Consider the following 13,889-nt stretch of genomic DNA (forward strand, 5'->3'; position numbering starts at 1 on the left):
CTGTAGCAGTGGCATGTGGCCTCAAGAGGTCGTCCTGAGGGCCAGAGGAACAGAGCTGACTGAGTGGGGAGACACCGGAGACCCTATTAAAACAGTATCATGAGTACAGGGGATCGTGTCCAGGGGCCTGACTTGAGGGGGGCCACCCCAATAGTAGGATAGTCAGTGGACGGGTGTCAGCAGTCCAGAAAGGGGATACTAAGGAGAGTGTCCCAAAGAAAAATGTATTTTACCAAGACTTCTGGCAAGAGACTTAAACCCAAATCTATTTAAGTGGCAAGGTGGATCAGAAGCCTGGCTGCATCATCAGATAGGAGTCCTCGCAACTTGTGAATAGTTAATTTGTAGTATCCCACTATTCCTTTCTCCCATCCCTATTTAACAAAAAAAAAAAAAAAAACAACTACATACCCCTGGACTGATCATTGACTGAGCCAAGTCAGGGGCGTACCTAGAGCATTTGGCACCCGGGGCGGATCCTATATCTGGCACCCCCCCCCCAGGCAACGAACATTGACGTGTCATGTGTAAAATGTATGGAGACCCCCTTTTACATTACACAGAACCCTTACCCCTGGACCCCTTTACATTACACAGCCCCCGTACCCCTGGACCCCTTTACATTACACAGCCCCTGTACCCCTGGACCCCTTTACATTACACAGCCCCCTTACCCCTGGACCCCTTTACATTACACAGCCCCCTTACCTCTGGACCCCTTTACATTACACAGCCCCTGTACATTACACAGCCCCCTTACCCCTGGACCCCTTTACATTACACAGCCCCCTTACCCCTGGACCCCTTTACATTACACTGCCCCCTTACCCCTGGACCCCTTTACATTACACAGCCCCTGTACCCCTGGACCCCTTTACATTACACTGCCCCCTTACCCCTGGACCCCTTTACATTACACAGCCCCTGTACCCCTGGACCCCTTTACATTACACTGCCCCCTTACCCCTGGACCCCTTTACATTACACAGCCCCCCATTGGAACCCTTTACATTACACAGCCCCATCCCCCATACAACCCTTTACATTACACAGCCCCCCAATATAACCCCTTTACAATACAAAGCCCCCACCAATAGAACCCCTCTACAATAAATCCCCCCATAGAAACCCTATACAATACAAAGCCCCCCCCCATAGAACCCTTATACAATACAAAGCCCCCCCCCCCATACAACCCCTATACAATACAAAGCCACCCCCCCAAAAAAAAGAACCCCTTTACAATACAAAGTCACCCCCCCTCAAAATAACCCCTTTACAATACAAAGCCCCCCCCGCCCCCCCTCAAAATAACCCCTTTACAATACAAAGCCCCCCCGCCCCCCCCTCAAAATAACCCCTTTACAATACAAAGCCCCCCCGCCCCCCCTCAAAATAACCCCTTTACAATACAAAGCCCCCCCGCCCCCTCAAAATAACCCCTTTACAATACAAAGCCCCCCCGCCCCCCCCCTCAAAATAACCCCTTTACAATACAAAGCCCCCCCCCCTCAAAATAACCCCTTTACAATACAAAGCCCCCCCCCCTACCTTTTTAGGAGGAGAGCGGAGGAGGAGGAACTGTTTAAAGCAGAGAGGATGTGAGAGAGACTCACTGTCACTCCCGAGCCCTGAATACACAGCGATCGGCGCCTCGGCGGGAACTGCAGAAGTTACTATGCTGGTTAATGAGCAGGTGATTGGTTGATAGGCGGTCCTAGCAACCAATCGCCTTCTCATTAACCAGCACAGTAAACTGCGGCAGCGCCGATCGCTGTGTATTCAGGGCTCGGGAGTGACAGTGAGTCTCTCACATCCTCTCTGCTTTAAACAGTTCCTCCTCCTCCGCGGTGGAAGCAGTCTGGCGGCCGGCCCCGGGTGTCACCCTGATCTTCCCTGACACACTGACACCCCCCTAATGTGTGGCACCCGGGGCGGACCGCCCCCCCGCCCCCCCTATTGGTACGCCACTGAGCCAAGTATTAGAGTGTTAAATTGTGAATGGCAGTGTTGCTAACGGTAAACCAGGGAGACCCGAAAGTGTGGAATCAGCAGCCCTCAAGGGGGCAGTGCTACACTAAGAACTACAGTACAGTCAAGGAGATACTTAAAGTGGTAGTAAACCGCAAAAAAAAAATCTTCTCCGGCAAGTGATTAACCTCAAAAAAATCTTATGGACTAAGAACTACAGGACAGTACAATCAAGGAGATCCTTAACCACTTTAAGACCGGAAGGATTTGCCCCCTTAATGACCAGGCCACTTTTTTCAACTTGACACTGCGTGACTTTAATTGACAATTGGGCGGTCGTGCGACGCTGTACCCAAACAAAAGTTAAGTCCTTTTTTTCCCACAAATAGAGCTTTCTTTTGGTGGTATTTGATCACCTGTGCGATTTTTATTTTTTTGCGCTATACACAAAAAAAAGAGCGACAATTCTGAAAAAAAATCTATATTTTACACATTCTGCTATATAACATTCCCAAAAAAAAAAATTTAAAAATCAAAATGTTTTAACATTTTATGCCAATTTGTTTTCTGCTACATATTTTTGGAAAAAAATAATTGCAATAAGCGTATTCTGATTGGTTTGCGCAAAAGTTATTGCATCTACTATCTACGGGAAAGATTTATGTCATTTTTATTGGTTTTTTTTTAATAGTAATGGCAGCGATCTGCAATTTTTTGCGGGACTGCGACATTGTGGTAGACAGATTGGACCCCTGACTAACATTTTTGACACTTTTGGGGGGACCAGTGACACAGTGCATAAAAATATGCACTGTTACTATAATAATGACACTGGCGGGGAAGGGGTTAACATTGTGGGTGATCAAGGGGTTAAATGTGAGCCTAGGGGAGTGATTCTAACTGTGGGGGGGGGCGTGGCTTGTGAAATGACCATAGAGACATGTGTTCCTATATAGAAGGATGACAGGGGCTCTATGATCATTCCAGGGAGAAGAACGGTCAGCTGTGTTTACAACAGCTGCCCGTTCTTCTCTCAGCGGGGAACGATCACGGGTGTCTGCCTGCTGCATCGGCTTCCCCGCTGAGGAGCGGGGGTGGAAGCGCGCCAGCGGCAGTGCGCGCTCGCCCCCTAGCCTCCTGCTCGCGACCGCCGTACAGTTACGGCGGTTTGCGCAGGAGCGGCTGCCTGTACATCACATAGGTGTAAACACGGACCAAAAAACGGTCCTGTACCATTTTGGTGCAAATGTGATGCGAAATCAGCCATACAATATGGCAACATTGTATGGCTGAATTTGCATCGTACAGACATCACGTGATCTTCACAGCAGTGCGATATAAATCACATGCAAAGTGTAACATTGCAATAGTGTGAACTCCACCTTTTATAGGCCTACCAGCAGGAATAAATCAGCAAAAACATCTTTACTACCACTTTAACTGAAACTTTAGGTGCTATAAAAATGCTTTATGATACCAGAATAAACATCAGTGCTGTGTGTAGGCAGTGTATTTACTCTACAATACCGGTGTAGGACACATTTTTACCGTTGCCAGTATTAAACCCAAAAACAAACATTTATCATATTCCAGCTTACCTGCAATACCTGGCTGCATCAGTTTTTTTTTTTTTTTTTAGGCTTTCTTTCTTCTATTTTCATCTGGTCATCCAGCCAGTAAGTCTGTTGTTTTTTAACAGAACAAGCTCTCTTGCAGATGTATCAGTTACAGGGATGAGATAAACCATGTACCACTGACAGGGTTGCTTAAAATGATCAGCTTTATTTATGTAACACCATTATCCCAAAAGAAAAAAAAACTGTTAGCTAAAACTGCTTATAAAGTATTAGGTGGAATTTAGTTTCAATTTGTTAGTGTTTCTAAATCTACTATTACAGACCTGAAATTTTCCACTTGCCTGCTCGCGTTTTGCGAGTGGAAAATGACTGAGGGCGAGTGTGGGGCTGCCTCGAGAGCCATTCTCCCATCGATCGCCCAGAGGAAGGGAGAGGAGAGGAAGAGGAAAGCTGGAAGGATAATCACAGAGCGGGGATCGCCCTGCTGTAACAGCTTTCATTTGAATTACTGGGTGCTTGCCATCACACACAGTCCCGCCTCCTTGCCCGACTACTTTTATAGACAGAACATCGGTCCAATGCCAGGACGTGGGATGTCAATCATAGGAGCCGATCCAAGAGGCGGGACTGTGTGTGATGGCGAGTGCCCGGCAATTCAAATGAAAGCTGTTACAGCAGGGCGATCCCCGCTCAGTGATTATCCAGCTGGCATTCCTCTTCCTCTCTTCTTCTGCACTGGTCAGGCTGCATTGATGGGCACAGGTGAGACTGCATTGATGGGCACAGGTGAGGTTGCATTGATGGGCACAGGTTAGGCTGCATTGATGGGCACACGTTAGGCTGTATTAATGGGCACAGATGAGGCGGCATTGATGGACACTGATCAGGCTGCATTTATGGGCACAGGTGAGGTTGCATTGATGAACACTGGTAAGGCTGCATTTATGGGCACTGGAGATGGGGCATTGATGGACACAGGTTGAGGCTGCATTGATGGCACAAATGAGGCTGAACTGATGGACACTGATCAGGCTGCATTGATTGGAACAGGTGAGGTTGCATGTGATGGGCACAGGTGAGGCTGCTTAATGGGCACAGGTAAGGCTGCATTGATGGGCACAGGGGAGGCTGCATTTATGGGCACAGGGGAGGCTGCATTGATGGGCACAGGGGATACTAAAATTGATGGGCTCAGATGGGCACTGATCAGGCTGCATTGATGCATTGATGGGCACAGGTGAGGTTTCATTGATGGGCACAGGTGAGGTTGCATTGATGGGCACAGGTGAGGTTGCATTGATGGGCACTGGTGAGGTTGCATTAATGGGCACTGATGAGGCTGCACTGATGGGCACTGGTGAGGCTACACTAATGGGCACTGGTGAGGTTTCACTGATGGGGTGGCACTGATAAGCTTCACTGATGATGCTGCACTGATGGGCACTGATAAAGTTGGTATTAATATTTATTTTTGTAACACCAGCATTAATGCAAAAACCTTTAACAGTGTCATTTTATGAGATAGTTTATGAGGGCGTGTTTAGGGGTGGAATTAGGGGCGGGACAGGGTAGTGGTTGGGTGGGGCAACTGGTGGTGAGTAACCCTTAAGGCCTGGCTAGTAGCTCAGGACTTGAAATTTTGAGCCCTGTACTATTACATCTAACATCCCCTCCCCCCACCAGACTGACAATGCTGCTGTCTGCTGTGCCTCCTGTTGTTCCTCCTCCAGGGTAAAGGCACTTTAAAGCATAGTACACACTATTAGAAAATTGGACAAATGACTGTTTGCATTTTTCAATTTCCTCATCCCATGTTGATAATGAGAATGCCTAAAATGGTAAAAAAATTCCCAAATGACAGACTTCCCACATACGTAGCTATGGTCTGGGTCTAGTCAAGTAGTTTTTGTTTCCGGTTGTGCGTGGACTTGCTAATTTATATAGAGCGAATATTGCACTAATGAAATGAAAAATCGCTCGTTCTGGTAACTAACAAGACAAATTCTCCAACATGTCACTTTGGAAACTTTCATCTGAACAGTTCTTATCGGCTCCCAAAAGCAGTGTACAAATGAACAGAAAATCGACTGACTGTTCAGAATGTGGATATTTTGATCTGATTTTCTAATAGTGTGTACTAAGCTTAATATAGGAGGTGTGTTACTGACCAGATCACCTGGTGAAAACAGAGGGGCAAAAGTCTACAAAAAGAAAATTTATGCAGCCACCAAATCTAAAGATTGGTAAGCTGCAATATAAATACATTTTTATTTTTGGGTTTAATAACGCTTTCATCTCTATTATATAATATTATAATATTGCACATTCTCACATTTTGCCTTAAAGATAATACATTTTAAAAGTCAACAAGTTAAATAAATGCTAACCACTTAAATTAAAATGTTAATTTATAATAGTGGGTGTAAGGACAGCAACGCATTACATTTTTTAGGCCCTATTCACACTTATGTGGCCTGAAAGTTGCGTGACTTTGCCGTGTGACTTTGACGCTACGTGAAGCAATTTCTGTGTAATCTTGAGTTCTTTGGACCTCAAGTGGCATCAAAGTCGGACCGAAGTAGTGCAGGGACTACTTTGAAGTCGCATAGATATGAACGGTACTCATTGGAAATCATGGGGCATGACTTGTCATGCGGCTTTGCAGTCCCAAGTCACGCAAGTGTGAATGGGGCCTAATTGATACTATTAAGGATCCATTAAACAAAGTGATCTACCTTGCAAGTCCAGTACCAGAAATTCCCCTCTTGTATACTCATAGGTCCAGTGGCTGAAAGCTAGCATTGTCTTCTCCAGCTTGTTCGATGGGACTGTTTCATTGCCCGTGTTATTATTATATTTTCTAAATCTTCCCGCCATACATTCTTCAATTGTAAACCATTGTCCAACAGAATGACAATAGAGGAGGAAAACTTCCAGAAATCTGCCATGGAAGAATATTTCATTAGCTCTCTGGGTCACAAAACCTCAGCAGAAGTACACACATATTCACAACGCCATACACCTGAACACACAGTACTCACTTTGGAGTATACGGGATTACTTTGGGTTTCATTTGGTTGAAAGCAAACAGTAATTTTTGGGCAGCTCTTTGTTGCTGGATTTCCTAGAATAGAAGAAGAAATAGATTGTTTCAGATAAAATGTAGGTAACATTTTAGCATATGATCACTAAACAAATTAACAAAGGCTGCATGTGTATAATGTATTATAATGACATTTCCAACACAAATTCCACATACGCTCTTCAGACCTTTATTTCCCTTAAAGCACAGCTACACTACATCCTACCACCAGCTCTTGTAATGGGTACAGCATGTAGGTTTTTTTCTTTCTTTTTTTTTTTTTTGTTAAAACAAGGTTTACTGTGTTTAAACTTGGCAAAGAAAACTATTAAATGTAATTAACTTGCTTATATACTATGACGATTATACAGCATGCCCCTCCTACCCATAATCACTTGTGGATTAGCTGGGTCTTGCCATGGAAAATGTATCAAGGAGAGGTGTAACATTTGAATAAGTTGGTTCCTGCTGAAAAGCATAATTAAAGTCACAGTGACACTAATATACTGTAGGGAAGGTTATGTAAAAGTAAGTGTGTGATTTAAAAAGAAAAACAGAAAAACATTTATATTCACCTAGGTGGATGTAGCATCACCGGCTCTCTGCTCTTCCCCTCCAGCACTCACTGGAGTGCCGGGGTGTAGAGGGGGCTGAGTGGCTGGCTCAGGCTCTCAGTAGGACTCATAGGCTGAGCCACCTGCTGGTCAGGCATCTGGGTGTATTGGGATCCCTCCAGAGTTTGGACCTTCTGAGTGACGTCAGCGGACAGTGGATTTTAACCTGCTGTAGGGCCGAAAGAGCTTTGGACCTCTTTCTATTTCAACTCTCATACATGCAGACCACAGTACACTCTACTACACTAGGATTTTCCTGCACATCAAATACATACATATTTATAACAGGATACTTGCAGTAGGGTATCTTACAAATATACCTTATCAGTGTTTATTGTATTGCCTTTGAATTATGACAGCATTTCTACAATACTGACAGATTAGTATACAATTATAACTTTGCCTCAACCTCCACAACATCTCTAAAAAACGCCCCTTCCATCCTAACTAAAGACAACGTCAAGCTCCTAGTCCAATGCTCGGTCATCTCTCGCCTTAACTACTGAAACTCCCTCCTCATTGGCTTACCTTTACACAGGCTATTCCCCCTTCAATTCATAATGAATGCTTCTGCCAAACTCATCCACCCCACCAGCCACTCAGTGTCTGCTAACCCTCTCTGCCGATCCCTCCACTGGCTTCCACTCACCCAACAAATTAAATTCAAAATGCTAACAACTTACAAAACCATCCACAACTCTGCCCCCAGCCACATCACTAACCTAGTCTCAAAATAGCAGCCAACTTGTTCTCTTCATTTCCCCCAAGACCTCCTGCTCTCTAGCTCCCTTGTCACCTACTCCCATGCTTGCCTGCAGAACTTCTACCGAGCCTCTTGAACTTCCTACCCCAATCTGTCCGCATATCTCCTACTCTGTCCACTTTTAGACAATCCGTGAAAACCCTTCTCTTAAGAGAGGGCCTACCCTGCCCCCACCTAACAACTGTATTACCACTTTCTCTATCAGCTCATTTCCCACAGTTATGACCTTTTGTATCTCTTGACCCTCCCTCTTAGATTTTAAGCTCCAACGAGCAGGACCCTCTGATTCCTCATGTATTAAATTGTATTGTAATTCTACTGTCTGCCCTTATGTTGTAAAGATTCTGCGTAAACTGTTGGCACTATATAAATCCCCTATTATAATAATAATCATTACTTTGGAGAAAGTAAAACTATCCCTTGTATGTATTACTTGGGTGAATTCTACTGCCAATGTTACCAGGTGCCACTAGATGTCCTTAGATATCTACAATTTACTTGTGCAGAAATTATCCTTATGTCTAGCACACACGATGAGAAAATCGGATGAAAAATACCGCTTTCGGAGCAATCGTCTGATAATCTGATGTACACAGCTTTCGAGAGCTGATCACGACATTTCATGCAAGAATATTCAAAGGCACAAGAATAAAAAATTTTCTTGTACGATAACGAAACAAACAATTTTTATGTAATTAGTATGGTATTTGAACAAAATAAAATTGTGTGATTAAGACCATGCATGCTCGGAAATGAAAAAATACATTACAATACAATAAATTACATCACTTTCGAAGTTGTATTCTATCCTATGAAAATTTTTTGAATATAACCTTTCGGTTTTCGATATAAGACTAGCATGCAAAAAAAAAATGGAAATCATTCGTCCAATATTTTTATTGTGTGAACGATGCATAAGGGGAGCCTAGCATAGGACTAATATGTCCTCTGCTGTGGGCTTTGGGCAACATCTTTCAGAGATGTGTACCCCAAATGGAAACCAAGTACTTCTGCCATGATATATAAATATATATTGCATCACAGCAGGGGATTCTTCATGGCAGCAGTAAGAAAGTAGTCCAGGGGAGGGAGGCACATGTGATCACTACTTCTAGGGAACAGTGCTGCTCCCCAACAAAGTTGGAGGATAAGGGGAGACAAGTAAGGACTTACAAGGCACCAGGTGACTCGGTTGTGGTGGCTTTCCCATTAGGAGAAGCAAGAGGGTTCCCAAGTGCACAAAAGTGAAACTTAAGGGCCAGGTCACACTAGTGCGATGTCAGACATCGCATGTAATTCCCACCGCATTAATGTGCATATCACATGCAATTTCTGCAGTGCCTGGACAAGGTCCTCTAGAGCCTAGGATGAACATTCCAAACTGCGCCCCCCCCAAATTCATATGAGCATTATACTATATGTCAGCAAAAATCCCCCCCGGAAAAAAAACTGACTACTAATCTGCATGGTTACACCCTAAGCATAATTCCCCCCTCCGCCCAGGACAAATCCATTCCCCCCTGCTGAAATACCCTCTCCCAGCACAAAAATCTTTGCCCCCCCCCCATCCCAGCTCAAATCCTCTCTCTACACAAATCCCCCGCACAAATTGATCCCCAAGAAATCACTCCTCTTAGCACAAATCCTCTACCTTTAAAATGTCCTCTCCTAGTACTCAAACCCCTATCCACCCTCCTAGCACCAACCCCCCCCCCCCCCATTTCCCCTTCTAGCACAAATACCTCTAATCATCCCTACTAGTACATAATCACCCCTCAAAAAAATATTCTACTCCTAGCACAAATCCCCCTTCCAACAGCTCCCTTCTAGCACTAATCCCCTTCCCCAACCTCCCTCCCAACACAAATCCTTCTACATCACAACATATAACTTAACTTATAGAACCCCCCCCCCCTAAATTTTCACTCCTAGAACAATTCCTGCCACCCCCAAATTCCCCTTCCCAGCACAGGTCAACTCCCTCCACTCTCCTCGTGGTACCCCCCACCTCTCATGATATTACAGTGCCCAGGGTAGCTGTCCCTCCTGCCCACCCCTAATTTGCTTCGTATTCAGACAAAACTTTTGCAGGACCCTTTTTTAGTCCACACCAAAATCAGATCGCATGGATGTTCACACTCATGCAATCCGATTCTACAAATCGTGTTGCATTTTGAAAACTGATTGCGGGGTGTTAAGTTAACATACAATCCGCAATCAGTTCGCATGAACAGGTTGCAGTTTTGATGCAGTGCAGATTTGCATCGAATTTGCACCGCATCTAGTGTGAACCGTCCCTGAAAATGCTATGAGTACCCATGCTGTTAGAACATTGCCCTTAGTTTAGGAGAGCTTTCTGGGGACAGACAGGACAGAGTTTTCACCTTTTTAGAAGACTAGACATCTATGACACTGTAAGCACCTGAGTTTTAGCAGTTCTGAAAGATGTTTTTTTTTTTCTTTTTTATTTACTTTTTTATTGAAACTTGCTGATAGCTACCTGGTTGGAAATGCCTCTATGTGAAGAAAAGATTTTTATCTTATGTTAGAATAAAACTGTTCAAACACAATCCAAACCTGACTAGACATTTCATGTCTGTATTGGATGAGGAATAAAGAGACAGAGTGAGCAGAGAAGTAGAAACTATACTCAACACTATCATGGACTCTGGTTTAGAATTAGGTAGTGGACCTGTCAATGGGTTGTCATCAATGTAGAGTGGGATGCATGGATTTTTCCTTCTCCTGAAGGCTCAATTCAATTCACACCTATGCATGTTGCTTTTGAGTGTATCTGTAGTGCTTTTTGCTGGTCTTTCCGCAAATTGCATTTTTTATGCTTTTCTTTTTTTTTTTGAAAATTTGTCGTTGGGCAGATTTCAAAATGCAAATTGCAAATCGCACCTAAATGGCAGAAAAAACACACTAGATGCTTTTCTGCAGCTCCTCCATTGAAGTCTATTGAACCAAAGAAGCAAAAAAAGCACAGTTTTGCATCTAAAAAAAGTCCCTGACCCTTTCCAAAAGCCCAGAGGCACAAAAAGGCATTGATGTGAACATGCTCCATAGGAAACCATGTTTAAAAAATGTCCTGCATTTCTGCAAAAAACAGGAAAAAATGCACAGAAGGTTTTTCACCTTAATGCAGAGAATGTATTAAGGTAAAAAAAACTACCGCCTATAGGCCCACATTATGGGCTCTTCCACACTTGCATTAAAATTTAAAGTAGTCTAATTATATGTTTTGCCTGACCCACAGCGGTGGTATTCTAGGGGAGTTAAATATCTGTGTCACCTATATACCTCCCAAGGGTTCAAATCCTTTCACCAGATGCGCGCGGACTTTGGTTTACCCCGCACATATCTCTTCTACTATTATCAACTTAGACATGCAGTGCGTTCACAGTTTGGTTCATTGGAGAATCTGATCCCTCCCATGGAGAAAATGCTTGGACACCCTGACCCTGCTAGACTTATTACTACGTATTATGCTGCTCTTATTGCTGATTCTAACTCTAGATTCCAAACTGCGCAGGCTAAATGGGTAGATATGGAAATACTCCTTACAGAATCAGACTGGTATGAATTCAGTGATACATATTGTAGTTCAGTGATATCCTCTAGAGATCGCATTATACAACTTAAAATTTTCCACCATTCACATCTCACTCCTGCTAGACTTTTTAAGATGGGATTATCTCAGTTGGCCGAGTGTTTTAGGGGTTGTGGTCGGGATGCTGACTTTCTCCACTGCTTCTGGACGTGTCCTTTAGTCCAGGAGTTCTGGAGAGACATAAACTCCTTCATTTCATCTGCACTGGGCCTGCCAAACATTGTGACCCCTAAAAACTGTCTGCTGGGTATCTTTGGGGATCTGGCCATCCCTTCTAGTGCTAAGAGACTGCCCTGTATTCTTTACTTTTATGCAAAGAAGCCCCTACTATTATCATGGAAGCAATCGATATCTTTAACAAGATCTCTGTGGTTAAAACTGGTCAATGACTCACTTCCGCTATATAAGCTTACCTTTGAGAATAGGAAAAGAAATAAAACATTTCACAAAATATGGGATCGGTGGATTGCCTGTCCTCTGACCCTTATTCCTGGTTTGCCACGAGTATAAAAATTTGTTTATACATCTTCACTACCTATACGTCACACTTTGACAAATGGCATACTTGCTTATGGTGAAACTGTAGGCGAAGTTGTGTACATTCTATGTAATCACTGACTGTAAACTGCACATAGGATAACCTTGCAGGGGAGAGGAGCGGAGCGGAGAGAGAAATTGTTTATTGATGGGGTTGATTTTTTTTTTAAAGTGTTGTTTTTTTTTGTACATTGCACACTGCGTCGTGCTAGTGTTGTGTAATCTGTTTTATACAATTAATAAACATATCTTTAAAAAACATTTTTTAAGTAGCCTTAAAGCACATTACCGCACCTATAGCGTTAATGAGCATTAAGGATGAGTTCTCTACAGGCATTCATGTTGCGTCAGGCTACACTTCTCAAATGCCCTTATGTGTTGTTTTTTTTTGTTTTTTTTTTTTACAAAGCTAAAAATGGAAAATAATTATTATTTACGCTTTGGGTGCATTTACAGTGCATTTAAGGTTTGTTTCAACAGAAGTGAATGGAGGCAGTTGCAAAGTTGCCAACACCTTCTAAACTCTGCAGGCAGCGTTATTTTTGCCTCCGAGCAACGCCAGCACTGCAGTGTGAACATCTCCAGCCGCTCCCGATTTTAACAATTTTGAGTGGCATTGATTGGCGTTCAGGAATTGCTAAAAATGTGACCCAACCGCATATTTTTAACACCTGTGTAAAAGAGCCCTTAGGTGCCTCAAAAAGAGGATGGCCCTCCAACAAGAACTGGTCTAACAACCTGTTGGAAGGGATGGTACGTTGTTGGTGATAGTTGTATCTCAGCTACTAGCAGAAGCTGCTTTGCCTGCTCACACTACATGTTTGTAGATATGTTTTATACATATTAGCTGTATATGTATCATTTTCTATACTCCTTACCCACCTTTGTGATTTTCCCAAAGACACCGCAAGGATGACAGTGACCTAATATACCTTTTACATAATTTTACTCACCCTGAGGCACAGCTGCAGCACGGTACCATCTTTATATACATCTGACCAGTTATTCACCACCTCAGGAAGGAATGACTTGATGATATAGAGGTGTCCAGCCTTGAGGATGTCATTCTCAGACCATGTACAGGCCACTTTCACGGCACGTCTCAATCCACCTCCCATTTCTTCCTTAGTTAGTATCTCTATTGTAGAATAATAGCCATTATGAGACCAGGACGACATGCTGTTGTTCAGGATGTTTGGTGAGCTTTCTTCTAGCCGATACACAGTGGCCAGCTCCCCTGGAATAAATTATGGGCACCTGTTAGATATACGCACTCTACTTTTAATACTTCATTTACAGCAATAAATCTGGGAAGAACAAACCTAGGACTTATTTTATCTACTTTTCTGCTTACCTACAGGAGGCAGGGGTGTAAAGGGTATACTCTGGGAGAGCCGGTATAAGTTGTTTCTTTCAATGGCTGTTGGCGATACACAGAATAAAATTGATTACTGATAATAATTTAATTTGACAAAAGGCTTCTAAAATAATACTCACCAGAATAATAAAAAGATTTATCCATTGATGTTTTAAAATCATGGCCAAATCCTAAAAAAAACAAAAAAAACAGAGTGTTTCTATTAAAATGCAGCTTTATTATATTCTACACATCAAAGGCTACCTGTTCTACAAAATTTTAGAACTTTAAAATGCATAAACACTATGTCAAAAGTATTGGGACACATACCTATTCATTATTTTCTTAAAAATTCTACAAACAATACCCCACAAT

General features: G+C 43.1%; 1 protein-coding gene across 1 annotated transcript in view; it reads right to left on the reverse strand.

Moving 5' to 3' along the window:
* The window catches only part of LOC309553122 (transient receptor potential cation channel subfamily M member 7-like), a 184,132-nt gene that overhangs the window by 12,489 nt on the left and 157,754 nt on the right, over window positions 1-13,889 (reverse strand). Inside the window, exons 32-36 of the mRNA XM_082254018.1 lie at window positions 13,655-13,705; window positions 13,512-13,577; window positions 13,111-13,394; window positions 6,590-6,672; window positions 6,284-6,489 (exon numbers count right to left, since the gene is read on the reverse strand). Coding sequence (XP_082110144.1) covers window positions 6,284-6,489; window positions 6,590-6,672; window positions 13,111-13,394; window positions 13,512-13,577; window positions 13,655-13,705 — 690 coding nt within the window. The remainder of the gene's footprint in view (window positions 1-6,283; window positions 6,490-6,589; window positions 6,673-13,110; window positions 13,395-13,511; window positions 13,578-13,654; window positions 13,706-13,889) is intronic.

The sequence above is a fragment of the Pelophylax lessonae genome (genome assembly GCF_965119305.1).
Source record: "Pelophylax lessonae genome assembly, chromosome: 4".
Taxonomy (NCBI): Eukaryota; Metazoa; Chordata; class Amphibia; order Anura; family Ranidae; genus Pelophylax; species Pelophylax lessonae.